This window comes from Hyperolius riggenbachi, chromosome 6 (assembly GCF_040937935.1).
Source record: "Hyperolius riggenbachi isolate aHypRig1 chromosome 6, aHypRig1.pri, whole genome shotgun sequence".
Lineage (NCBI taxonomy): Eukaryota > Metazoa > Chordata > Amphibia > Anura > Hyperoliidae > Hyperolius > Hyperolius riggenbachi.
The window spans coordinates 369,862,610-369,890,479 of record NC_090651.1 but is presented as its reverse complement, the minus strand read 5'-3'; the positions used below and the strand labels follow the sequence as shown (position 1 = coordinate 369,890,479).

The 27,870-nt window shown below is 43.3% G+C and overlaps 1 protein-coding gene across 2 annotated transcripts in view; it reads left to right on the top strand.

Moving 5' to 3' along the window:
• Positions 1-6,615: 6,615 nt before the first annotated feature.
• LOC137523053 (uncharacterized) overlaps positions 6,616-27,870 on the top strand; it is a 35,310-nt gene continuing 14,055 nt past the window's right edge. The window contains exons 1-3 of one of the 2 annotated variants that reach the window (XM_068243246.1): positions 6,616-6,701; positions 22,699-22,797; positions 24,579-24,638. In XM_068243246.1, the coding sequence (XP_068099347.1) occupies positions 22,787-22,797; positions 24,579-24,638 (71 nt within the window). In that variant the 5' untranslated portion in view covers positions 6,616-6,701; positions 22,699-22,786. Of the gene's footprint in view, positions 6,719-22,698; positions 22,798-24,578; positions 24,639-27,870 lie in introns of both variants that reach the window. The other variant, XM_068243245.1, reaches the window with a different exon arrangement.

The following is a 27,870-nucleotide window of genomic DNA, read 5'->3' as shown; positions in this document are numbered from 1 at the left end:
AGGCACCACTGCTGAATATATGCAAATTAACCATTGTACCCTTAGAAGCTAAACACACCTCCAGAACCACTGGAATGCAATGATGTGTCAGCTTGTTAATATGTACAGAGCCATAATAATCCAACATGCATACAGACTGTTTCGGATTGTTTGATCCTCATCAGTGCATGGCATGGATTAATTTGGCTCTATGGAGTAGGGCTTGTAAATCCGAGAGGCACAGACTAACCAGCAAGCTCATGGTGACCCAGAACTCATTGGGGTGTGTAAGGGACTACAATGGTCCTAAAAGCCCCCTTACTAAGATGTTAAGAAAAACAAAAGTTTGCTTTCCTAAAACAGAAAGAATTTGCGATAATTCAGGTTGGAGTGAGCTCGAGATGTCTGCCAGGCACCACTGCTGAATATATGCAAATTAACCATTGTACCCTTAGAAGCTAAACACACCTCCAGAACCGCTGGAATGCAATGATGTGTCAGCTTGTTAATATGTACAGAGCCATAATAATCCAACATGCATACAGACTGTTTCAGATTGTTTGATCCTCATCAGTGCATGGCATGGATTAATTTGGCTCTATGGAGTAGGGCTTGTAAATCCAAGAGGCACAGACTAACCAGCAAGCTCATGGTGACCCAGAACTCATTGGGGTGTGTAAGGGACTACAATGGTCCTAAAAGCCCCCTTACTAAGATGTTAAGAAAAACAAAAGTTTGCTTTCCTAAAACAGAAAGAATTTGCGATTAATTCAGGTTGGAGTGAGCTTGAGATGTCTCCCAGGCACCACTGCTGAATATATGCAAATTAACCATTGTACCCTTAGAAGCTAAACACACCTCCAGAACCGCTGGAATGCAATGATGTGTCAGCTTGTTAATATGTACAGAGCCATAATAATCCAACATGCATACAGACTGTTTCGGATTGTTTGATCCTCATCAGTGCATGGCATGGATTAATTTAGCTCTATGGAGTAGGGCTTGTAAATCCGAGAGGCACAGACTAACCAGCAAGCTCATGGTGACCCAGAACTCATTGGAGTGTGTAAGGGACTACAATGGTCCTAAAAGCCCCCTTACTAAGATGTTAAGAAAAACAAAAGTTTGCTTTCCTAAAACAGAAAGAATTTGCGATTAATTCAGGTTGGAGTGAGCTCGAGATGTCTACTAGTAATAAACTAACAGTCAGGGAGGGGGAGAGCTGGTAATTGCTGCCTGTGAATGCGTGCTGAATGAGAAAAACTAATCGGAACTCAAGAGTTCTGCTACTTGAGCCCATATATATTTCTTCTCACAGCAGATTATTTGTCCCCTCTCATCATACAGGTGACAGCAGATGCTGACTGCCATAACACACTTTGCACAAGTAAGAGAGATGCAGGGATCTCTGGAATTCAGGCAGACCAGAGCAAAGCAGGAGAGGTGATTTACTTTGACATGTGACCTCTTATCTCTCCAAGTCCTGCGCCCTGCTAATTTTTATCGCCCTAGGCCATGGCCTCTGTGACCTTTCCAGAAATCCGGGCCTGCTATTATGTATTTATATAGCACTGACATCTCCTGCAGCACATTTCAGAGTGCACAGTCATGTCACTGGCTGTCCTCAGATGAGCTCACTATCTAAAGGCCCATACACACGTCGGATTTTTCTGAACGACGCGTCGTTTGAACGTCCTGTCGTTCAGTCGTTCGCACGTCAAATCCGACGTGTGTACAGACTATCGTTCGCGTGATAAGACTGGTTTCCAGCGATCCGCACTGTTCACACGTCGGATTTGACGTGCGAACGACTGAACGACGGGACGTTCAAACGACCCGTCGTTCAGAAAAATCCGACGTGTGTATGGGCCTTTATCCTACAATAGTCACAGTCTAATGTCCTACCATATTATTATTATTATTATTATTATGTATTTATATAGCACTGACATCTTCTGCAGCACTGTACATAGTACATAGTCATGTCACTGACTGTCCTCAGAGGAGCTCACAATCTAATCCTACCATAGTCACAGTCTAATGTCCTACCATAATATTATTATTATTATTATTATGTATTTATATAGCACTGACATCTTCTGCAGCACATTACAGAGTACATAGTCATGTTACTGACTGTCCTCAGAGGAGCTCACACTCTAATCCTACCATAGTCAAAATCTAATATCCTACCATATTATTATATATTTATATAGCACTGACATCTTCTGCGACACATTACAGAGTACATAGTCATGTCACTGATACCTAGCTTTTAATCTCCCTTAACCGCTTTTTTTTTTTGTAAATGAACCCAGATATCCTGATGTATCAGTATCACTAACCATCCTCTTATCTCATGTGTGAAAGCCCTTTTCTAACCCTACCGTTGTCATGGGGCGGCCAGTGATAGTGGGCCTTGGGCAGTAAAAAGTACAAATCCGGCCCTGCATAATAATAATAATAATAATAATATGGTAGGACATTAGACTGTGACTATGGTAGGTATTAGATTGTAAGCTCTTCTGAAGATAATCAGTGACATGACTACAGTATGCATTCTGTAGCAGCACTATATAAATACTTATACTTAGGACTAGTTCACACGGGTGACCTGCTGGTCGCTTAAAGAGAATCTGTATCGTTAAAATCGCACAAAAGTAAACATACCAGTGCGTTAGGGGACATCTCCTATTACCCTCTGTCACAATTTTGCCGCTCCTCGCCGCATTAAAAGTGGTTAAAAACAGTTTTAAAAAGTTTGTTTATAAACAAACAAAATGGCCACCAAAACAGGAAGTAGGTTGATGTACAGTATGTCCACACATAGAAAATACATCCATACACAATCAGGTGGTATACACCCTTCCTTTTGAATCTCAAGAGATCATTTGTGTGTTTCCTTCCCCCTGCAGCTCTCATCCACTGAAGTGTCAGGCTGTTTCTTCCTGCTGAGTGCAGACAGCTCTACCTGTATGTAATTCATTAGTATGTGAAAGCCCAGCCAGGTCAGAGGAGGATTTATCCAGCTTGTAAAAGATAAGAGAGAAGCTGCCCTAATCTAAATAATACACAGGCAGTGTGCAGAGAGGGGCCTGGAGGGGGTAGATGCATCACAGAACCACAACACTGAAGAACATGGCAGCCTTCCAGACACAGGCTGACAAGTCTGACAAGAGAGAGATAAGTTGATTTATTACAGAGATGGTGATAGTAGAACGTGCTGCAGTAAGCCAGAACACATTAGAATAGCTTTTGGAACTTGTAGGATGATAAAAAACAGGATGCAAATTTTGTTACGGAGTCTCTTTAAAGAAAACTATACCTGTGGATAAAAGCAGACTTGATACTTACCCGCGGCTTCCTCTAACCCCATAAACACGTCTGTGTACCTCGCCGTCCTTCCACGGTCTGCCGTTTAGCCACAATCAGCCCCCGGTAATCTCAGTTTCGTCAGTCAGTCTGGGTCTATTGTGCATGGGCGGGAGGTCTGCGCATTCGTAGAAGACACAGACTGGACCCAACTGAAGCAATTACCAGGGCTGATCGCGGCTGAACGGCAGTCCGCAGGAGGACGGCTAGGGACACTAGACGTTTTTATGGGGCTGGAGAAAGCCGTGGGTGAGTATCAAATCTGCTTTTATCCACAGCTCTGGTACACTTTACTGTCTAGTAAAATGAATGGACAGCGGTGATACAAGTGGTACCATTGTTGTCATCTGCCTGGCACTTAGGCGATCCTGGTAGCTACGGGGGGGTTAAAATCATTGCATGCTGGGAAACGCTGCCGAAAGCCGCCAATTGCTTTTCTGCTCGCTAGCAGAAAAGCATTTGAGCGAAACGCTGCAGGACACCCCTCTGAACCGGGCCATAGGGTGACACATTGGTGGAATGTGTTTGGAGAGGGACATATAGTATAATATACAGGAAGGAAAGACAGGGTAAGAGGTGTATAAAGTTTAGAGACTGGAAGGGGGAGGGGAGGAGGAGGTAAAGGGGAAACACAGCCAGAGAAGGATGGAATGGAGAGATGGGAGAGAAAAGGAAAGGTATAGTTTTGTGGTGATACAGATGACATCATTCTTGGAGGACAGCTAGAAAGAACTGCAGAGAATTATCAAGCTAGCAGGATTCTGTCTACATGCAGAAAGATGTGAATTTCTGCTCAGAGCATCTCTCACGTCACGGGCTTCCATCATTTGCAGGGACCTGTGTCTGTTCTCTTCCTCCTCCAGCAAGTAAGGCAGCTCTAGACTGTAAATTAATGACAGATAAGGCTGCAGTGATTGCTGCTCTCTTCTAGACCAGACACAAGCACGGAGCAGGTTCACCGAAGTTCCAGGCTTGGAGGAAGGGTGAGAGAGAGAGAGAGAGAGAGCTCACCGAGGAATAAGTCCAGAGCAGGGACAAGGTCCTCCAGCACCCAAGGCTGAGACACCAAAGTGCGCCCCTCCATCCCTCCCACCTCAGCTGTCACACACGGATTGCTATTAGACTAAGAGGGCCACAGGGCCCACAACCTCCCCAACACCTTAATATCTAGTTATCTGGCTTGCAGTCACTGCTATGTATCCCCTTTTCTTATTTCTTTCTGCTTCATACACAATTAGGAATGACAGCTGAATGAATTGTGCGCCCCCTCCTACACTGCGCCCTGAGGCTGGAGCCTCTCCAGCCTATGCCTCGGCCCGGCCCTGAATGAGTCACTGTAGTGCTGGCAGCAGTAGGGAAACAGACACACCTGTTATGCACAGACATATGTCTTCTCTCCCTTGATCCTCACAAGTGCACACGCTGACATTACCCTTCTCTTCTTCTTCCTCGCTTGGTTTGAACTCTAGTGTTGTCCGGATCATGAACGATTCGGATCTTTGATCCGAATCTATTTTGTGAGTCGAATCATCCGAATCATCAAAATGAGTGATTCGGATCGCAAAAGGGGCGGGGCCAGGAGCGACACGCCCCCTCTCAGCGGGCAGCAGGGTCCTGGAAGCAGAGCAGAGATGGATCGCTCTGTTGGAGGGGACTCAGGGGAGGCAGCCTTGCAGGGACAGGTAGAGGGGACATGGGTGCCACTGCCAGATATGTGTAGAGCACACATACTGGCTGCAATGTGCTGCTCATTATAGGCTGTCTATCTGTTCCGTAGTTGTGCACAGTGAACACATTGGAAGCTTTTGGCTCAGCTCAGCACAGCTCAGTAACTTTGCAGGCACTGTGATTGCAGCGCAATACGATCCTCCTAAACAGCTGCACTTATCTTTGGGGAATGCTTTGGGGAATGCTTTCTTTCACTGTGCGACGTTTGCATGCAAAGTACACAGATGAGCATATAGGTGAAATATATGTAAAGCATATGACTTCAGCATGTGGGTATTGTGTGCAAACATTTCTGCTCCCTGCTCGTCCCTCCTCCCTTCTCTGTCCACTCCCTGCCCTCTGACCATCTTCTCCCCTTCTCTGCGTGTCCACTCCCTCCCCTTCTCCTGTCCTGCTAGTCATTTCACCCCCGAAATGCTTCCGTAGTCAAATGATCCGAGATTCGGATCAAAGATCCGGATCTTTTCAATAATCCGATTCGAATCATCCGGATCATTGAAAAGATCCGAACTTCCCATCTCTATTGAACTCCCTCTCCTCAGCCCTCCCCCTCAGTGTCGGAGTGAAGAGGGGAGGGGCGCCCTTTCTGACTGTGCCGTGTACGCTGGCAGGAGAGACTGGGGCACAGCGTGGCTGCGGACAGCAGATTGCCGAAAAACAGCTGATCTCTGCTGCCAGTGTGTGACACCCGTCACCCGCCCCATCTCTCCTATTGGTAGGTTTTCAGCCTAGGTGGCCTGTGCGGAAATCCGGCCATGTGCGCACAGGGCCGGCCGGGTCCCACCCTCAAGGCTGCAGTAGGCGGGCCCGGTCGCACGTGCGACCCCTGCGACCTCAGGCCCTACGCCAGTGATTAAAACACATTTAGAATAAAATAATTCTTGGCATAATGTCCCACCTAAAGAAAGCCTAATTGGTGGCGAAAAAAAACAAGATATAGTTCATTTCATTGCGATAAGTAATGATAAAGTTATAGACGAAAGAATGGAAGGAGCGCTGAAAGGTGAAAATTGCTCTGGTGGTCAAGGGGTAAAACCCCTCAGTTGTGAAGTGGTTACAAATGTTCATAATATACGAGTGGTGGGCCAAAAAGTGGTTATGAAATGAAATTAAAAAAAAACACTCCTAACAAATGGATTAGCCTCCCAGTCTGTCATCCGTCACTGTTTACATACACTGAGGTTTACCGTACATGTTGCTTTGATGAAACCATTCATTTAAAAAAAAAAAAAAACTTTTCACACTATTTTAGAAGGATGTTTAATAGTTTATGAATAAACAACTTTTTATTTTTTTCCTCATTCGCGAAAGAGGTACTTTTTAAACAGATGAAATAGATGTTGTAGTTTGCTTGTGGAAAGGCGTCTTTCTCCCCTCCCTCTCAGAGTGTCTCGCAGGCATATGTGTGATATACACACTATGCTCTGTCTGGAGCAGTTTCCATGCAGTGTACACGTGCAGAAGCAGTCCCGCCTCCGTCAGGCAGGGATGAGATCACAGCAGAAAGACGTGACATTACCGAGATTGCCGTCTCTCTGTGTTCGCTCCGCTCCCAGCAGTAGTGATACGGATCCCGCCTGGACAGACTGCAGGACCCTAATGCTGACTTACTACTTGTTTTAGTAAGTAAAAAGAGCAGGTATTAACCTTTATTCTTTTTGCTCCGTTTGCTAATTACAGCACATGTATAGGCATAGCTGCCAACGGTGCTTTTAAAGTGACACTTAAGAGAAAAAAAAAAAGAAGTTATGATATAATAATTTGTATGTGTAGTATGGATAAGTAATAGAACATTAGTAGCAAAGAAAATAGTCTCATTTTTATTTTCAGTTATTTAGTTTTTAGGTTTTTTTTTTATTAAATAGCATTGCATCATAATGTCATGTTTGCAGTTTGCTCTGTCTTATAGTTTAAAATACAGAGAATGGTTTGCAGAACTACTGACCCTTTGAATTACCTGCAGTAAAACCTTATCTGAAGCTGTCTGTCACTGTTTCTTTGAGCCTAGGTGCACACATAACAGATTGCATTGTGTGTGTGGTGTGTGTGTGTGTGTGGTGTGTGTGTGTGTGTGTGTGTGTGTTGTGTGTGTGATGTGTGTGTGATGTGTGTGTGTGTGGTGTGTGTGTGTGTGTGTGTGTGTGTGTGTGTGTATGTGTGTGTGTGTGTGTGTGTGTGTGTGTGTGTGTGTGTGTGTGTGTGTGTGTGTGTGTGTGTGTGTGTGTGTGTGTGTGTGTGTGTGTGTGTGTGTGTGTGTGTGTGTGTGTGTGTGTGTGTGTGTGTGTGTGTGTGTGTGTGTGTGTGTGTATTAAAACGCAATACATTTCTTTCCCATTGACTTTCATTATGTGCATTTTTGATGCGGTTTTGAATACCATACAACAAAACTAGCGTTTTTACAAACGCATGTTTCAAAACGCATATGCATTATTTTTTTTTTTTCATGCGGCCCATAGACTTCCATTAGCGGCAAAAACGCAGTGTTTTCCACAATACTAGCATTTTTGCTAAGTGTGTTCCTAGCTTGATGTATTAATGCTCCAGAAAATTGCACTAAAGCCAACCCAAGTTGAGTCAGAGCTCACAGAAGCTCTTTTGCATAGATAATAACTGAAGTTTCTTAACTCTTCCTGTACTGGAAATAATATATGGACTTGTTCCTTTGCTACTAATCTTCTATTTCTTAGCTGTAGTCCACACACAATTCATTATATCATACGTTTATTTTCACTTCACATGCACTTTATGACGCTGTCTCTCTCTCTTCCTCATTTGTCCCTCTTTCAGGACTGATGTACAGATCTAAATAAATGTATTTTTCTACTCTAAACTTTATTCCCATACTTTCAATTGATCTGTTACTTATAATCAATTCATAATGTGTAAAGGAAAATGAACCAGAATAGAAATGGCCAGTGTGGTCGGGCATGTGCGGTGTGTGTGCGCGCGGCTACGTATCGCGGTCGTGCGCGTGGCTACACGTCGCGGCAATGTGGCGGCAGTGGAGGCGGCAACAGGGGCGGGAGGGGGGTTGTGAGGTCAGAGGCCTAGCGCCCGTTATTGTAATGAGCCTTAGGTCTAATATGCAATATTTATGTTATGCATGGCTAGGGATGTTCCGGGCACATTATTAGATGTATGGCTCATGCTTGATTAGGGGTGTCCCTATTTCTCATCTTAAAAAGTTGAGAGGTATGGTATAGGGGATAATGTGGGTGTTTTGCTTTATATATACAGTAGAATCACTTTATAGTGAACACTAAGGGACTGGGGCAAAGTAGTTTACAGTATCAGAAGTTTTCTATATAAAAAATGGTCACACTCAAGCAGATAAAGTCAGGGCCGGATTTACCATAAGGCACTGTAGGCAGATCCCCTAGTGCCTCCCTCCTTATACAGAGTCTCAAGTTGATTGTAAATGAGGTTACTCACCCAGCTCTCAGCATTCCACTAATGAGATCTCCCTTCGGTCAGAGACACTTCTAGCTACTTATTAGTTACTTATTACTGAGGGTATTTCTGGCTACCTAATGCTAAGGGGCACCTGTAGCTATGACAGACAAGGGAAGTAAGAGAGAGGTGACAGTTGGGACAGCCAGCACACTTGTGGTGCGCTTCAGCGGGGGTTTGTAGGTTCATGGAGGGCGGAGTCAAGGATGCCAGGAAATCTGTGCCTATAGGTTCCTATGATGTAAATCCGGGCCTGCATAAAGTATACTGTAGTATTGTATCTTAATTCAGTCAATGATTGGGTGTCTTTTTTTCTTTCCAACGCTTCAGCATTCTACATGTCACTACAGGGCCTCTTTACTGCATTCTACTATCTGTCACTACAGGGCCTCTTTACTGCATTCTATTATATGTCACTACAGGGCCTCTTTACTGCATTCTACTATATGTCACTACAGGGCCTCTTTACTGCATTCTGCTATATGTCACTACAGGGCCTCTTTACTGCATTCTATTATATGTCACTACAGGGCCTCTTTACTGCATTCTATTATATGTCACTACAGGGCCTCTTTACTGCATTCTATTATACGTCACTACAGGGCCTGTTTACTGCATTCTGCTGTCACTACAGGGCCTGTTTACTGCATTCTACTATATGTCACTACAGGGCCTCTTTACTGCATTCTACTATATGTCACTACAGGGCCTATTTACTGCATTCTACTATATGTCACTACAGGGCCTCTTTACTGCATTCTACTATATGTCACTACAGGGCCTGTTTACTGCATTCTACTATATGTCAATACAGGGCCTCTTTACTACACTCTACTATATATATACCATATATAGTAGAATGCAGTAAAGAGGCCCTGTAGTGACATATAATAGAATGCAGTAAAGAGGCCCTGTAGTGATTCAGTTCAAACTCTTAACCCTAACCTACAAAGCTCTCCACAATCTCTCTCCCCTGTACATCTCCTCACTAGTCTCCAGATACCAACCCAACCGCAATCTCAGATCTGCACACGAGCTTCTTCTATCCTCTTCTACAATTACCTCCTTACATTCATGTGTACAAGACTTCTCACGTGCCTCACCCCTCCTCTGGAATGCCCTTCCACAACACATCCGCCACTCTCCCACCTTTGAAATCTTTAAACGCTCCCTCAAAACCCACCTTTTCCGACAAGCATATTCTCCAGCTTAGGCCATGCACCCACTAAATAACCTAACTACGCACTGCCTGTACATATACTGTATACATCCCCACCTCTTGTTTCCACCCCATTCCTTTAGATTGTAAGCTCGCAAGGGCAGGGCTCTCACCCTTTTGTGTCATGGACTGTTATTAATTTACTTGCTTGCACACTGTTAGACATTTATACATTTTAGTCATCATGTTAAATCAAATTGTAATCAGCAGTGCTGTATCTTGTATCAGTGTTCATATTTGATGTATATCATTGTCTGTATCATTATGTATCCCTTGTTTGTTTTCTTACATTGTACAGCGCCACGGAATATGTTGGCGCTTTATAAATAAATAATAATTATATATGTCACTACAGGTCCTCTTTACTGCATTCTACTATATGTCACTACAGGGCCTCTTTACTGCATTCTACTATATGTCACTACAGGGCCTGTTTACTACATTCTACTGTATGTCACTACAGGGCCTCTTTACTGCATTCTATTATATGTCGCTACAGGGCCTCTTTACTGCATTCTACTATATGTCACTACAGGGCTTCTTTACTGCATTCTACTATATGTCACTACAGGGCCTGTTTACTGCATTCTACTCTATGTCACTACAGGTCCTCTTTACTGCATTCTACTATAGGTCACTACAGGGCCTCTTTACTGCATTCTACTATATGTCACTACAGGGCCTCTTTACTGCATTCTGCTATATGTCACTACAGGGCCTCTTTACTGCATTCTGCTGTCACTACAGGACCTCTTTACTGCATTCTGCTATGTGTCACTACAGGTCCTCTTTACTGCATTCTACTATATGTCACTACAGGGCCTGTTTACTACATTCTACTGTATGTCACTACAGGGCCTGTTTACTGCATTCTATTATATGTCGCTACAGGGCCTCTTAACTGCATTCTACTATATGTCACTACAGGGCTTCTTTACTGCATTCTACTATATGTCACTACAGGGCCTGTTTACTGCATTCTACTGTATGTCACTACAGGTCCTCTTTACTGCATTCTACTGTATGTCACTACAGGTCCTCTTTACTGCATTCTACTATATGTCACTATAGGGCCTCTTTACTGCATTCTACTATATGTCACTACAGGGCCTCTTTACTGCATTCTGCTATATGTCACTACAGGACCTCTTTACTGCATTCTGCTGTCACTACAGGACCTCTTTACTGCATTCTGCTATGTGTCACTACAGGACCTCTTTACTGCATTCTACTATATGTCACTGCAGGGCCTCTTTACTGCATTCTACTATATGTCACTACAGGGCCTCTTTACTGCATTCTGCTATATGTCACTACATGGCCTCTTTACTGCATTCTGCTATATGTCACTACAGGGCCTCTTTACTGCATTCTGCTATGTCACTACAGGGCCTCTTTACTGCATTCTACTATATGTCACTGCAGGGCCTCTTTACTGCATTCTGCTATATGTCACTACAGGGCCTCTTTACTGCACTCTGCTGTATGTCACTACAGGGCCTCTTTACTGCATTCTACTATAGGTCACTACAGGGCCTCTTTACTGCATTCTACTATATGCCACTACAGGGCCTCTTTACTGAATTCTACTATATGTCACTACAGGGCCTCTTTACTGCATTCTGCTATATGTCACTACAGGGCCTCTTTACTGCATTCTGCTGTCACTACAGGACCTCTTTACTGCATTCTGCTATGTGTCACTACAGGGCCTCTTTACTGCATTCTACTATAGGTCACTACAGGGCCTCTTTACTGCATTCTACTATATGTCACTACAGGGCCTCTTTACTGCATTCTACTATATGTCACTACAGGGCCTCTTACTGCATTCTGCTATATGTCACTTCAGGGCCTCTTTACTGCACTCTGCTGTATGTCACTACAGGGCCTCTTTACTGCATTCTGCTATATGTCACTACAGGGCCTCTTTACTGCATTCTACTATATGTCACTACAGGGCCTCTTTACTGCATTCTGCTATATGTCACTACAGGGCCTCTTTACTACATTCTGCTATATGTCACTACAGGGCCTCTTTACTGCACTCTGCTGTATGTCACTACAGGGCCTCTTTACTGCATTCTACTATAGGTCACTACAGGGCCTCTTTACTGCATTCTACTATATGCCACTACAGGGCCTCTTTACTGAATTCTACTATATGTCACTACAGGGCCTCTTTACTGCATTCTGCTATATGTCACTACAGGGCCTCTTTACTGCATTCTGCTATATGTCACTACAGGACCTCTTTACTGCATTCTACTATGTGTCACTACAGGGCCTCTTTACTGCATTCTGCTATATGTCACTACAGGGCCTCTTTACTGCATTCTGCTATATGTCACTACAGGGCCTCTTTACTGCACTCTGCTGTATGTCACTACAGGGCCTCTTTACTGCATTCTACTATAGGTCACTACAGGGCCTCTTTACTGCATTCTACTATATGCCACTACAGGGCCTCTTTACTGAATTCTACTATATGTCACTACAGGGCCTCTTTACTGCATTCTGCTATATGTCCCTACAGGGCCTCTTTACTGCATTCTGCTATATGTCACTACAGGGCCTCTTTACTGCATTCTGCTGTCACTACAGGACCTCTTTACTGCATTCTACTATATGTCACTACAGGGCCTCTTTACTGCATTCTACTATATGTCACTACAGGGCATCTTTACTGCATTCTACTATATGTCACTACAGGGCCTCTTTACTGCATTCTACTATATGTCACTACAGGGCCGGTTTACTGCATTCTACTATATGTCACTACAGGCCTCTTTACTACATTATGCTGTATGTCACTACAGGGCCTCTTTACTGCATTCTGCTATATGTCACTACAGGGCCTCTTTACTGCATTCTGCTATATGTCACTACAGGGCCTCTTTACTGCATTCTGCTGTCACTACAGGACCTCTTTACTGCATTCTACTATATGTCACTACAGGGCCGGTTTACTGCATTCTACTATATGTCACTACAGGGCCTCTTTACTGCATTCTACTATAGGTCACTACAGGGCCTCTTTACTGCATTCTACTATATGTCACTACAGGGCCTCTTTACTGCATTCTGCTATATGTCACTACAGGGCCTCTTTACTGCATTCTGCTATATGTCACTACAGGGCCTCTTTACTGCATTCTACTATATGTCACTACAGGGCCTCTTTACTGCATTCTACTATATGTCACTACAGGGCCTCTTTACTGCATTCTGCTATATGTCACTACAGGGCCTCTTTCACATGCACATTTATTCGCAATGCAATGTACAGTATATAGTGTGCATCCTTAGGCGGGGAACACACTAAGCTGAAACGCTAGCACTGCATAAAACCCATCGTTAACGCGCATAATGTTAAGTCACAGGGACGCATGAAAATACGCAGGTGTAGGCGTTTTTAAATACGCCTTTTTAAATGCTGGTTTTGTTGCATATTTTTCAAAAACACACATAATGAAAGTCAATGGTGATGCCATGTATAGCGTTTTGTATGCGTTTTTATGTGTTTTTGAAAAAAAGAAAAACCTATGTTTTCTGATGTATTTCCGCTTCCTGGTGACTTCCTATTGAATTGCATAAACCGCATATACAAAAACGCATGTAAAATGCGTACAAAAGGCATATGTGTTTTGTATAAGCAAACCGCAAATGCATTTAAACGCACGCAAAACTCTAGAAAATCGCATGAGCAGAAAAAAAACGCAAAATGCGAAAAAACGCACAAAAAACGCACTAAAACGCACATAACAGAAAAAGCGACCTTTCGTGCACTGACAAGTGTACACCCAGCCTCAGTGACAAGGGAAAGTATGGGAAGGCAAGCCAGCAAGAAAAATCGCAGTCTGGTACTTAAAGAGAAACTGTAACCAAGATTTGAACGTCATCCCAGTCAGTAGCGGATACCCCCTTACCTCAAACGGATCATCAGGGGGCTCTGTGGTGATATTGTGGTGAAACCCCTCCCACAGTGTGATGTCAGGACCATGATCCTGAAAGTTTCCTGTCTGTGAACCTCATTGCGTTGTGGGAAATAGCTGTTTCCAAATGCCAAAAAAGCAAGCAGCATCTCCCTCCACTGTCATCACCTGCCAGCAGTAAAATTGTCACCATGTGATAAATGTCAGAATGTAAATCAAGGCGAGGAAAGATTTTACAATGGGCAAACATCGACTAAATCATTTATACATAATTATTGTAAAATGATGCCATTTTTTATTACATTATTTTCACTGGAGTTCCTCTTTAAGTGTCAGGTGACAAAAGCAGGGAGCTCATAATGAACAGACCTTAGCTTTTAAGGTGCGGGACAGACGTACAGTAGTATGTGAGTGAGTGAGTCATGCTTCCTTTTCTTCCCGGAGCGGAGGCGAAGAAAGTTTAACCATCTGCACAGGTGTTGTTTACAGGTTTCTTCAGTAACCAACACAGCCAGGAATATTGTGCTTTGAAGTACTGTATGTCTCCCTGGAAATTCCCCACATTCCGCTTTGTGGATTGTGATAGCTTTTTTATTTCTGCATTGTTAATGAACCTCTTACGATCTCCTGACTGGTTACGCGATTTGCATTCTTCCACAATACAGCGTGACCAGTATGGAGAACTCAGCAAAGAAAAAAAAAAAATCTGTAGTATGTTTACAGAGAACTTCATAATGCTAGGTACACCATAAGATAGTTTGGCAGATAGATGGTTTGATAGATAATTTCTTATTTTTTATCATTTTTCTGATCGAATTATCATAGAAGTGAATGGAAATTGATAAGAAAATCGATCAGAAAATCGATTGGACAGTAGATCGGCTGAAAAATATCATCGTGTGTACCTAGCATTACAGTGATCAGAAACGAGGCAAAAATGGCCTGAAGCAGAACATCGTCAGTCAGGGTTAGAGATGGCCCGAACGGTTCGCATGCGAACGTGAACACGTGAACTCAGGTGGTTCGCGATCACGATCGAACACGAACTATATGCGAGTTTGACTCGCCCCCTATACTACATCATTAGGGTCAACTTTGACCCTCTACATCACAGTCAGCAGACACATGGTAGCCAATCAGGCTACACTCCCTCCTGGAACCTCCCCCCCCCCCCTCCCCTTATAAAACGCAGGCAGCGTTAGCCATTTCACTCACTTGTGTGGCTGCAGTAATTAGAGAAGGGAGAGCTTGCTGCAGAGACATTAGGGAAAGCTCAGTTAGGCTCTTGTTAGGCTTGTTAGCTTGCTCCTTGATGATACTTATTGCTAAAAAGCACCCCTCAACAGCTCTTTTGAGAGCTAATGTTGTTCTTGTGATCTATTTTTTTTTTTTGTGTCCCACAGACACTTGTTGCATATACAGCGCTGTCAGTCAGTCGCAGCTGGCCCTTGGCCCCTTGGTAATTCCTACTGTGCCACTGCCAGGCCCGGCACATTCAGTGACTACCTGTTCACGGTATCTGTGTGTGTGACAGCTGCACATTTGTAATACCAATCACTGCATACCTGTTCAGTGCACCTACCTACGTGACCGCAAGCAGTGTTATATTATACTAGCTGACCCGCGGCGTAGCATACGCCGCATAAGAGGGTAGAGGGCAGGAAGGGGGTATTGGGCACAGTGGCGGGGAGGGGGGTTGGACCCCCCTCAACTGGGTCCTCCATGTGTGCTCTACCTCCAGCTTAAGCTCAGCAGGAACCCCCCCCCCCTCACCCCTCACCTGGGTCCCCCATGTGCACTCCCCCTCCAGCTTAAGCTCAGCAGGAACCCCCCTCACCTGGGTCCCCCATGTGCACTCCCCCTCCTGCTTATGCTCAGCAGGAACCCCCCCTCACCTGGGTCCCCCATGTGCGCTCCCCCTCCTGCTTAAGCACAGTAGCAGCCGCCACTATTAGTAAGAGGCAGCAGGCGGGGATGACTCACCTCTTCCGTGTTCCATCGTGCGTTCCACTGTCATCACTTCCTGCAATGCCGCACACTGTAATGGTGTAATTTGCCTTTTTAAAACAGAAGGAAATCTGCAATAATTCAGCTATAAGTGAACATTTGTGATTACCCACAATGCACTGCTATTAAATATGCAAATTACCCCTTTTCCCCCTTGGTCAGCCAAGCAAGCATCCAGAGCCGCTGGTGTATAGCAAGCATATAGCTTTAAATTTTACACAGTCATATCAAACCCACATGTAGACAGCCTGCTTCAGCCTTTTGGTCCTCATCAGTACATGGCAGGGATTGAGACGGCTGTATAAGATAGGGCTTGGACCAGTACAACAGAGTAACCAAGCAGCTCAGGGTGACCCAAACCTCTCGGAATGTATAGGGGGATAAAAGGGACCAAAAATACCTCCTACTAAAAAAAGCAAAGCTTGGTGTAATTTGCCTTCCTAAAACTGAAGGAAATATGCAATAATTCAGCTATAAGTGAACATTTGTGGTTACCCACAATGCACTGCTACTTAATATGCAAATAATTCCTTTTCATCCTTAGTAAGCCCAGCAAGCATCCAGAACCACTGGTGTATAGCAAGCCTATAACTTTAAATTCTACACAGCCATATCAAACCCACATGTGACAGCCTGTTTCAGACTTTTGGTCCTCATCTGTACATGGCAAGGATTGATATGGCTGTATGAGATAGGGCTTGGACCAGTACAACAGAGTAACCCAGCAGCTCCCAAACCACTCAGAATGTATAGGTGGATAAAAGGGACCAAAAAGACCTTCTACTAAAAAAATCAAAGCTTGGTGTAATTTGCCTTCTTAAAACAGAAGAAAATCTGGAAACGTATTTGGCTATAAGTGAATATTTGTGTTTACCCACAATGCATCGATAGCAAATATGCAAATTATTCCTTTTCACCATTGGTAAGTCAAGCAAGCCTATAGCTTTAAGTTTTACACAGTCATATCAAATCCACATGTGCCAGCCTGTTTCAGATGTTTGGTCCTCATCAGTACATAGCAGGAATTGATAAGGCTGTATGAGATAGGGCTTGGACCAGTACAACAGAGTAACCAAGCAGCTCAGGGTGACCCAAACTACTAAGAATGTACAGGAGGATAAAAGAGACCAAAAAGCCCTCCTACTAAAAAAAGTAAAGCTTGGTGTAATTTTCCTTCTTAAAACAGAAGCTAATCTGCAATAATTCAGCTATAATTGAACATTTGTGGTTACCCACAATGCACTGCTACTGAATATGCAAATTATCCCTCTTTGCCCTTGGTTTGATATGACACTACATCTTCTTCTTGCTTGGACCAGCCCCTTCTTCTTGCTTGGACCGGCCCTGGGGGTGGGGCACTACTTCTTCTTGTTTGAAGGTTGAGGCACTTACTCTATTATATATATATAGATAGCAATCACTGCACCTGTTCACGGTACCTGTGTGTGTGACAGCTGCACATTGTATTGTACCAGTCACTGCATACCTGTTCACTGCACCTGTGTGACTGCACATTGTATTAGTCTGACAACGTGGTCTGCAAAGCACGGTCAGGCCTGTCCAAAAACTAAGTCAGTCCCCACACACAGTATCTCTGCCTGCAGGCCGCTTGACTGCCTTCTCCGCCACCACCAACAGGGTCCAGGACTCCAGGCGGATTCCTGAATTTTTAAGGCCGCGGCTAGCAGGCCGCTGCTACCCAATATAATAAGGTTGTTGCTTCATTGTGGACAGACCAAATTCGATCAGCTGGACAGTCACTGTTGTTCTGTCATTGAGCTACCTAAGCTTGAAAACCACTATTGCCTGCACTCTCGCCTTGGTACGCACCAGTCCAGCAAGGCCGTCACTACACAAACAGCTGTTTGCGGTGCGTTACACAGTGAGTTTGGTGTGTCAATGTGAAGCAGTACACTAATTACACTCCCTGATTGATGTATACACGTGCAAGATGTTTTAAAGCACTTTAGGCCGGCAATTTAGCATTCAATGTGATTTCTGCCCTTGAAACGCTGCTGTGCGTAAAATCCAGATTTTTCCCCGGGACTTTTGGCGTCTATCCCACTCCGTCATGCCCCCCTCCAGATGTTAGACCCCTTGCAACATCTTTTCCATCACTTTTGTGGCCAGCATAAATGTTTGTAGTTTTCAAAGTTCGCATCCCCATTGAAGTCTATTGCGGTTCTCGAGAACCCAAACTTTTGCGGAAGTTCGCGTTCGAGGTTCGCGAACCTAAAATCAGAGGTTCGAGCCATCTCTAATGACTTCAGCGTGAGAATAATCACGCATATTTTCTCACGCTGAAGGTAATTTTCCACATACCTTAGGTAAATATCTATTCATATGTATAAACTTGTTTCTTCTTCTGTGTTTTCCCTGTTAGTTTCCTGTAAAGCGTGTCTATTATTAGAATGACACCCTGCCCCAAACTATCACTAAACTCCTCAACCTTTCCCTTTTTACTGTTTTTTTAACCCCTCAGTCTTTAAGGCACACCTGAAATAAGAGTGATATGATGGCTGCCGTATATATTTCCTTTTAAGCAATACCAGTTTTGACTAGAGAGGTCCCGAATGGTTCGCCAGCAAACGGTTCCCGGCGAATCGGTGGTTCGTGATCGCAGCGAACCGCAAACTTTTCCAGAACTTCGATTCGCCCCCATAGTGCATCATTAGGGTCAACTTTTACCCTCTACATCAGTGTTCCCCAACCCTGTCCTCAAGGCCCACCAACAGTGCATGTTTTGGGGAAATCCACAGAGGTAGTTCATCAGCTCTCCTGAGACACTGATTACCTCACCTGTGCATGTTTGTGGTTTCCTGTAAAACATGTACTGTTGGTGGGCCTTGAGGACAGGGTTGGGGAGCTCTGCTCTACATCACAGTCAGCAGGCACATTGTAGCCAATCAGGCTACACTACATTCTGGAGCCACTCCCCCCATTATAAAAGGCAGGCAGTGTCAGCCTTTTTACTCACTCGTGTGCCTGCAGTAATTAGAGAAGGGATAGCTGCTGCAGACTCACATAGGGAAAGCTTAGTTAGGCTCTTGTAAGCTTGATAGCTTGCTCCTTGCTGATTCTTATTGCTAAAAAAGCACCCCTCAACAGCTCTTTTAAGAGCTAATCGTGTTCTTGTGATCTATTTTTTTGTGTGTGTGTGCGTGTGTGGCCCACTTGCATATACAGCCCTGTCAGTCAGTCGCAGCTGGCCTTTGGCCCTTTGGTGGTAATTCCTACTGTGCCACTGCCAGGCCCAGCACATTCAGTGACTACCTGTGTGTGTGACAGGCTACAGCTACACATTTGTAATAGCAATCCCTGCATACCTGTTAACAGTACCTGTGTAACAGCACATTGTTGTACCAGCAGTCACTGCAACCTGTTCACTGCACCTGTGTAACCGCACATTGTATTAGTTAAGTCAGTGCATACCTTTCACTTCATCCCCCCCAATATGGACAAAACAGGCAGATCCAGAGGCAGGCCACCTGGCAGATCTGTTCGAGGTCACGCTGTCGTAAATGTTTCTAGCTTTCAAAGTTCGCCTTCCAATTGAAGTCTATTGCGGTTCGCAAAAGTTCACACGAACTGAACTTTTGCGGAAGCTCGCGTTCGAGGTTCGCGAACCGAAAATCGGAGGTTCGAGCCATCTCTAGTCAGGGTCGGTTCACATTGGGCACTTGCCCGCCACTCCTTGGTGATCGGGTCAATGCGGCAGGCAAAATCGCACGATTCAGCGCAATTTGCACTTGTGATTACCATTTAATAGAACAAGAACAGCGCAATCGCCACAAAGACGCCGCATGCACTGCGTTTGCGATTGATCAAAATCGTAAACACTGCAGTGTGACTGTATCCATAGGGATACATTAGTAGCAGTGCTTTGCTGATCGCCGGTGATCAGCAAAGAAGCGCCAAGTGTGAACCAGCCCTCATTCCAGTGGAATTTGCAAAAATGTCCATCCATCAGGGTCTTTTTCCATTAGGCGCGAATCGCAGCCATTTTCCGCACCCGATTTCGGATGCGGAATCGCAGCCTATTGAAATCGATAGGCTGCATCTGAATTGCATGCAGGGAAAACAAAATGATGCATGCTGCATACATCCGGATGCCCATAGCCATGCATGGCAGGGCAGAGCGGTACATATTACTGTGCGGTGCCATGCTCGGCTATGGGGATCCAAACATGTGCTGCATGCAGCATGCATCATTTTTTCCCCTGCATGCATTTGCATCAGCACGGGTGACTGAAATGGAGGCGGCACCCCAGTGGTAATGCAGCCTCAGTAAAGAGTTACATATTGAGGCCAGGTTCACAAATATTCATATTTGCATGCGAATTGCCAATGTGCGAAAACATGTCTGTCGCACAGCTAATAAAAGTCAATGGAATATTGAACTTCTGCTAAAATTTGCGAAATTGCGTTCACGTTTTTGCAGGCTCAAAAATAAAATCCACAGTTTTTCGTATTTGGAACTTTTTGCATTTTTGTGATTTTTCAAAACTGATTATTTTTTTTGTTTTAATGTGAATTTTCACACTGAGATGTTTCCATGCATACCACTGAAATTATTGTGCATGAAATTGTATGTATTTGACTGTATTTTCGCATGCAAATGTTTGCATTTGGAATGTTAACAGTGACATTGACTTGCATTTCATGTGATTAACATGTTTGGTGTGAAAAAAAAAAAATGCATACGTGCTACAGGTCTGTTTGTTTCTCCCAGGAGGAGTATTCTGCATACCTAAATAGCCTAGGCTAAGCATCACTGAGAGGGCGGAGCTACATACCAATATACAGCAATATGTAGATATACAAACAAAGTGGGTATTCTGAATAATTTACTGCATTCTACTATATGACACAAGAAAGGGTGAAAGCACTGTGGGCCAGGGGCGTAACAATAGACCCTGCAAGGGATGCAGCCACAGGGGGCCCCCTGCGGGCAAGGAGAGAAAAACACTTTCTTCTCTCTGCACAGTTGTTCTAAAGACTGCATCTGCTCAGCCACTGATAATGAATCATACAAAGTGTTGTAGACAAAGATTTGTAGACAGTTCCTATTCAGTGTGAAGCAGGCTCTTGTGTACAGTGCCCTGCCCCAACTCTCTACCCCTCCCCAAGTGCTTTGTACTGTAGTGATGCCGGAGGAGTCTGCAGAGCCAGTTCTGCTCCATCAGAGATGGACAGAGTGAGTGTAATAAGCTGAGGCTGGGAGCACACTCCTCTGTCGGTTTTCTGTATGCATGTAGGACTGCGGTGTTGGTGGGAGGGGGCCTCATCCAAAGTTTCGCAGGGGGGCCCAGTGATTTCTAGTTACGCCCCTGCTGTGGGCCCTTTTCCACTTGCTGAGTTTCCATCTAACTTCAAATCGAACGCAATTTACTGATCTCAGGGGCAAAGAGGTTAACATAGTAACTGCATTACCCTTTTCTCATTTGTGCAATCCCATTTTTACCAAAGCACCATATTGTTAATGCATTAGCATGGAGGTTATTGCAGGGGCATTTTTAGGCATAGGCATTCCAGGCCACTGCTAAACTAGCCCCACCCCTCATGCTAAGCCACACCTCCCAAATTAAGCCACACCTCCACAGGTGTATGTGCCCCCTTCCGTCCCTTTTTGTGCTTCCGTCTAAGATATTGTTAACATTCTGTGTTTACAAATAAGCTCCTCTGCCATGGCAGAGGATATTCCTGAGCTGACACAGCTGAGAGATCAAATTACAACTTGTGATTAGTCACAAATGAGGGTGAATTAGATGGGCTAAATTCTCTAAATACATACAGGGTGCATTTCTCTATGTTTTGCTTTTGTCCTGTGCAAGAGTTCAGGTCCATTTTAAACGAGGCTTGCATACAAATTTAATGCATACAAATTTAATGCATACAAATGTAATGCACATCAGCAGGAAATGTGTTTGATTGCCGCAGTTCCAAAATGCATACAATTTGCAATATATTTTCAATGATTAACCCCTCAGTAACCATCTCTAGTGGAAACTAGGGAGGGTTTAGTCTGGGAAAAGATTTTTAACTCCCAAAATAAAACAAGTAAGTCTAAGTAGGGTCATTATTATAGATACACCTGTTTATCTCATTGTGCTGTATATTTATTTCTTATTAAAGAGGAACTTTAACCCTAAGTTTGATCTTCATCCCAATCAGTAGCTGGTACCCCCTTTCTCTTGAGAAATATTTACCTTTTCTCTAATAGTGCATCAGAGATTTCTTTGTGGCTCATATTGTGGTAAAACCCCTCCCATAGTGTGATGTCAGGGCCATGGCAGCTTCCTGTCTGTGAACCTTGTTGCATTGTGGGAAATAATGGCTTGTTTCCAACTGCCAAGCAAGCAGTATCTCCCTCTCTGCATATATATTTACCTTTCGGCCTATCAAATTGTTAGCAGGTGTGTTTATGGTTTAAGGGAATGTCTGAGGTCATAAAAAAAAAATCTACTTACCCGGGGCTTGCTCCAGCCCCTTGCAGCCGTCCTGTGCCCTCGCCGCACCCCTCCGGTGCAGACGCCAACCTCGCTAGGTCGGCATCTACTGTGCCTGCATGAGAGCTGCTCGCGGTCGCACTCACGTAGTCTGAAGTGTATCTACTACTGTGGCTCTCGCACAAGCGCAGTAGATGTAGACTGGGGCGAGGTTGGCATTTGTACCGGCGGGGAACCCCCGGGCCACTGGCTGGGAGCGGAGCTGCGGTGAGGGCATAGGACAGCTGCAAGGGGCTGGAGGAAGCCCTGAGCAAGTAGATTTTTTTTTAAATGACCTCGGACATTCCCTTTAAGGGCAGTGGTTGCTGTCTTTTCCATGTCTGTCAGCAGTAAATATGACAACCTGCAGGCTTACAGTAAATTCAAACAACATAAATGAATTACATGGCAAGTATCAATTTATCCATCTTTTATTACTTCTCATTTTGCAATGTCTTGATTCATTTTCTTCCCACTACTAGTATTTTTTGGTAAAGTTCCTCTTTAAATTGTTTTGCAGAATCTGTGGCACCAGTTTGACCTTTGTTCATAAAATAAGTTTGGATTAGAAGTAAAGAGACTATTACTGGAAGAGTAGAAAGCCAGAGATGAGTAGGAGGTAAGTATGTGAAGGTGAGACAACGGCTGACACTTGTTGGGCGGTGTGGTTACTCAATGACTGATCTGAAGGGTGTCGTGCAATTGTGTACTCAGGAGACGCACCTGCTGTTTATACAAAGTACAGTTATATTCTGCACTTCCCACTAAGATCTGCAGCTCCATATAACAGCAGAGATGTAGGCGTAGCTATGGGGGGCAAAGGGGGACACATGTCCCCAGGCGCAGCACTGTGAGGGAACTGCACCCCCACATGCGTGAGAGGCAGCTCACTGGCTTCCCGAAGTGTCCCTGCTCCTCTCCCTCTGCAGAGGAGTGGAGAAGCAGTAATAGCAGCAGTCAAAGTGGGGTACATCTGGCTATCTAAAAGATACACATTTCGCTATTTAAAGGAGGACACATCAGGCTTTTCTATACTGGGGAGGAGGGACACATTTGTGATACGTGGCAACGCCCATTTTGTCCGGGGGGAGGAGAGTTGCGAAAACTGTCTTTGTCCCTGGGCACTGAAAACCCTAACTACGCCTCTTTATTGTTAACCAATAAAAAGAGCAGTGTAACATGCAGCAAACCCACAGAAATAGCAATGGGCTTGATTCATCAAGCGCAGCTTAATGAGAGGAGCTCAAGTTCAGTGCACGCTATGCTGCGTAGCGTGCACTGGTAACTTACGCACACTCCTAAGTAATGGCCGTGCCACTGAACCAACCCTGAGCCCCGGCGGGTCCAGTGGCTTTAGTGGACATGATCCCCGCATGCTTGGCCCAATAGGTTACCTGTCACAACCTATTCTTCTGCTATACAATGACCTAAATAAATGAAAACCATCACTGAAATATTATTACCAATGTTAACCACTTCAGCCTTCAGTAGTTTTTCACCTTATGCCTCCGAGCAATTTTCACCTCCCATTCATTCGCCAATAACTTTATCACTACTCAATTGAACACAATTAATTGATCTATATCTTTTTTTTTTCGCCACCAATTAGGCTTTCTTTGGGTGGTACATTTTGCTAAGAATTATTTTTTCCTAAATGCATTTTAACAGGAATATTAAGAAAAATATGCAAAAAAATGCATTATTTCTCAGTTTTTGGCCATTATAGTTTAAAAACAATACATGCTGCCATAATTAAAACCCACATATTTTATTTGCCCATTTGTCCCGGTTATTACACCATTTAAATTATGTCCCTATCACAATGTATGGTGCCAATATTTTATTTGTAAATAAAGGTGCATTTTTTTAGTTTTGCGTCCATCACTATTTACAAGCTTATAATTAAAAAAAATATTAGTAAAGTACCCTCTTGACATGCATATTTAAAAAGTTCAGACCCTTAGGTAATTATTTATTTAGTTATTTTTTTTAAATTGTAATTTTTTTATTTTTTTTTAGTTAAACATTTTATTTGGGTATTTTTTGGGGTGTGAGGGTTAAACAGTTAATTTTAAATGTAATTTATTGTGTTATGTGTAAAAAAAATGTATTTGCTTGTAGTCTTACTATTTGGCCACAAGATGGCCACAGTGATTTTGTTTAATTCCCATCCTGTAAGTGAGAGTGCTCGCTTACAGGAAGCACAAGGAGGACATGATTTTTTTTTTGGTCAGAAAAACCTCGGCCTCTGAAAAGAAGCCATTGGCTTTTCTACCAGAGACTTAGATCAAAGAATGGGAATCAGACTTAGATCAAAGAAGAAAGGCACACGCAGCAGCCTAGCAGCAACCTTTTGGCGAAAATGGTTAAATATAGCAATTTTTTTCTGTGTTGTAACAGGAGAAACAAGAGCACAGGTGTGACTGTCACCGCTGTGAAGACCCCCGTGCAGGAGATTGGGTAAGCAATGACTGAAAATATAGAGAGAATAGCTCGCTCTTAAAACACCAAATTTCCCTTTAGAGTGGTCCAGATTCTAATGTACAGACGACCCCTTCATTCGGGGTCTAATCTTCAAATTTTAGTCATTACTTAATGGGGTATGAAACTCAGCATTTCCTCTATGTTCTAAAAGAGTATTTGCAGCATAAAATCTACTACCACAAAAAATTGTAGCAGGACAGCAATCAAACAGTTAAACACAGCACCTTGTTCTTAAGTGGAAAGCTTCTGGCCACATCTGAAGAGGTGATAACATTCCTTTATCAAATACATTTAGTAAACATTAGCAAACTGCCGAAACTAAGATGTACGGAGCTGAATAATGAAGTGATCACTAGATAGATTTTAATATATAAATATAGCAACTATGCAATAAAATGCAATGGCAGCTTTCAGAGAAAATAAACTGTACTTTGGGAATTTGTAGTTTGTAAACAGACAATATTACTCGTGCACAAAAGCAAACGTGATAACTGTATGGCTAATGAAAAATAGGAAAACATATTTTTATTGTATGTTTACAATACAATAATACAACACAATAACATTTCTATAGCGCTTTCCTCCCACAGGACTCAAGGCGCTTAGGCTCTCTCAGATTAAAAATCTTTAGCAGGTAAATTGTGCATTAATTTATACAGTCTTTTTTGTTTTTTTCTGATTTTATTTTTATTTTTTTTTAGTAAACTCAAACAAATGCTTAAAAAAAAGAAAGAAAAAACAAAAGAAAAAAAAAAGAAAGAAAAAAGGGAAGCTTGAAATTTCTCTCCAAATAAGTGATGTTAAGCAGAGTAAAAACAATAAATTGTACATTTATGTGTACAGATTTACGTATATTTCCACCCTAAAAGAGGAGCATTTCAGAAAAAAAAGAGGAACAGTGGAATTTTATCCAAAACGGGGACATTCCCTTTACTAGCCTAAGTAGCCTATCAGATTCTTTTGTTTGTTTGTTTGTTTGTTTTTTTCAGCTCAACTGAAACCCAAAATTGAAGTTATTAAATCCTGAAAGCTCAACATACATGTAGTGTAAATTATGGGTATTATTTTTGGCTTTGCACTTTCAAACTTTATTTTTATAATTGTGCTTCCCAATGGTTATACACCTATCTGGTCTAGTGGGGTCTACAAATTTTACTTCCTGTGAACCACAAGCTTACAGCATCCAAAAGGAAAGAAAACCGAGAGCCCAATATAGTGTAGTATGTATTGGATTTTGGAGAAAAATTAAACGTAAGTAATAATACTCACAAACCAGCGTTACCGCTCAGGTAACCACTGTAAATGCAGGTGGGAAGATTAAGGCCTGTCCCCATTTAGGGCTAAGATGTCGCTCTCTGTAGATCAGGAAATGAGGGTATATCACCACTCCACCCGGGGTGGACACTAGTAATGCAGAAAGTGAACAGATGCGCCAAAAGGGTAAAATTGTTAAAATTGTTAGGGAGGTAGTGGTGGACTCCCCTCCCCCAAGCAGACGTGAAGCTGTCAATTTTTCAACAGAACACATTTATTCACATACTCTCAAATTAACAGGCAACGCGTTTCGAAGGTATATTCATGCTTCCTCAGGCAATAACGAGAAGGAGTATCACACAAAGTCTAGTATACGCCTAGTGCTCAAAGCAGGTCATTTGGGTTTCGCCATAGACTGTAACATAAAATTGCAGTTATGGCAGCAATTTACCATTTAGCTGAAGTCCAGATATTGGTAAAGGCAGGTAAGTGTAAGTAACCAGATACCCAGTATTGAGTATTTTGTAGACAAACCCCACTTTGGCTATCAGTTAGTGTAGGTAGCGGGGTTAGTGTTAAGTGTTGGTAGTGAAGGGTTAGTGTGAAAGTTATAGGCTGCATGAGTACTACACTGCATCAGTACGTTTAAACACAGCACCTTCTATGTGCATGCTTGCACACTATATTGTTAGTGATGTAGCAGACCGGCCTGGAAACCCCATCATGAAATTCCCTGCTCTTTCTTTTGATAAATGTAAATGTACACTACCATTAGGTTGATACATCATAAGCCATTTACCACATTTAAACATATACTTTTTTTCCTATCGTAACTTTAAAATCGATTTCCTCCAAAACTATAAGGTCTTTTTGAAAAATTATCTTCCTCTTGTTCCCACTGACCTCCTTAACATACCCTGCAAATTTGCTGTCTCTAGCAGGTACGGCAGCTTTGCTATTAACTGCTGAAGTTGGCAGCCATTAACACATTTCCCACACTCAGCACATTAACTTAAAAATCGATTTTCTCTGGAACTACAAGGTCTTTTTGAAAAATTCTCTTCCTTTTGTTCTCACTGTCTTCCTTAACATACCCTTCAAATTTGGTGTTTCTAGCAGGTACGGGGGCTTTGCTATTGACTGTTAAAGTCGTCGGCCGTTGACTTTAATGTTAAATGAGAACACAAATTGTTTTAAAAAAAAATTGCACTAAATGTGACTGGTGAACAGCCCAAGTTTGCCTGGAACTGTCCGGTATATAGAGATGCTATATATTATGTGTGAAATAATGTATATACTCAAGTATTAGTCTTAGTATAGGGATCGACTTATACACGAGTCACAGGCAACACTGAGCACACTGAGTAACGTGTGTACTAATAGGGACATTCCCATTTGCAGCATTGTACCCAGTGGTAAGTGATACTCTGAGGAAAGGTAATGCCAAGAAAACACAGGTGTGAAAGTCCTGGCCACAACAATTAACAAGGAAAGTGGTACAGGGGAAATACTGGGCTGCAGGAAGGGGGTGAATCATTGCAACACTTGGGGCCTGGAGGAGGTATTGACTGCAGTAAGGGACAGGGGGGGTCAATGGCTGCAATACTGTATGCAGTGCAGTCATTAAGCCCTCCTGAGCCCCAAATGCAACCATTAACTTTGCTGGGTAGACTTATACTTGAGTTAATAAATAAATTCCAGTTTAAGAGGGTTGAATATTGGAGTCAACCTATACACAAGGTTGTGCAAATTTGGACAGAGGCGCCAGGCAGGTTAAAATGATCTAAAGACAACTAAAAAGGAGGAATACAGGTGGACTTACCGCCTGAAATGATGGACAATCGAGATAACAATCACAAATAACAATTTATTTTGGCACTCCACAACGCGTTTCGTAGGTATAACCCGCCTCATCAGGCAAGGAGTGCAAGCTCAAAAAGGCCCAATAGTGGCA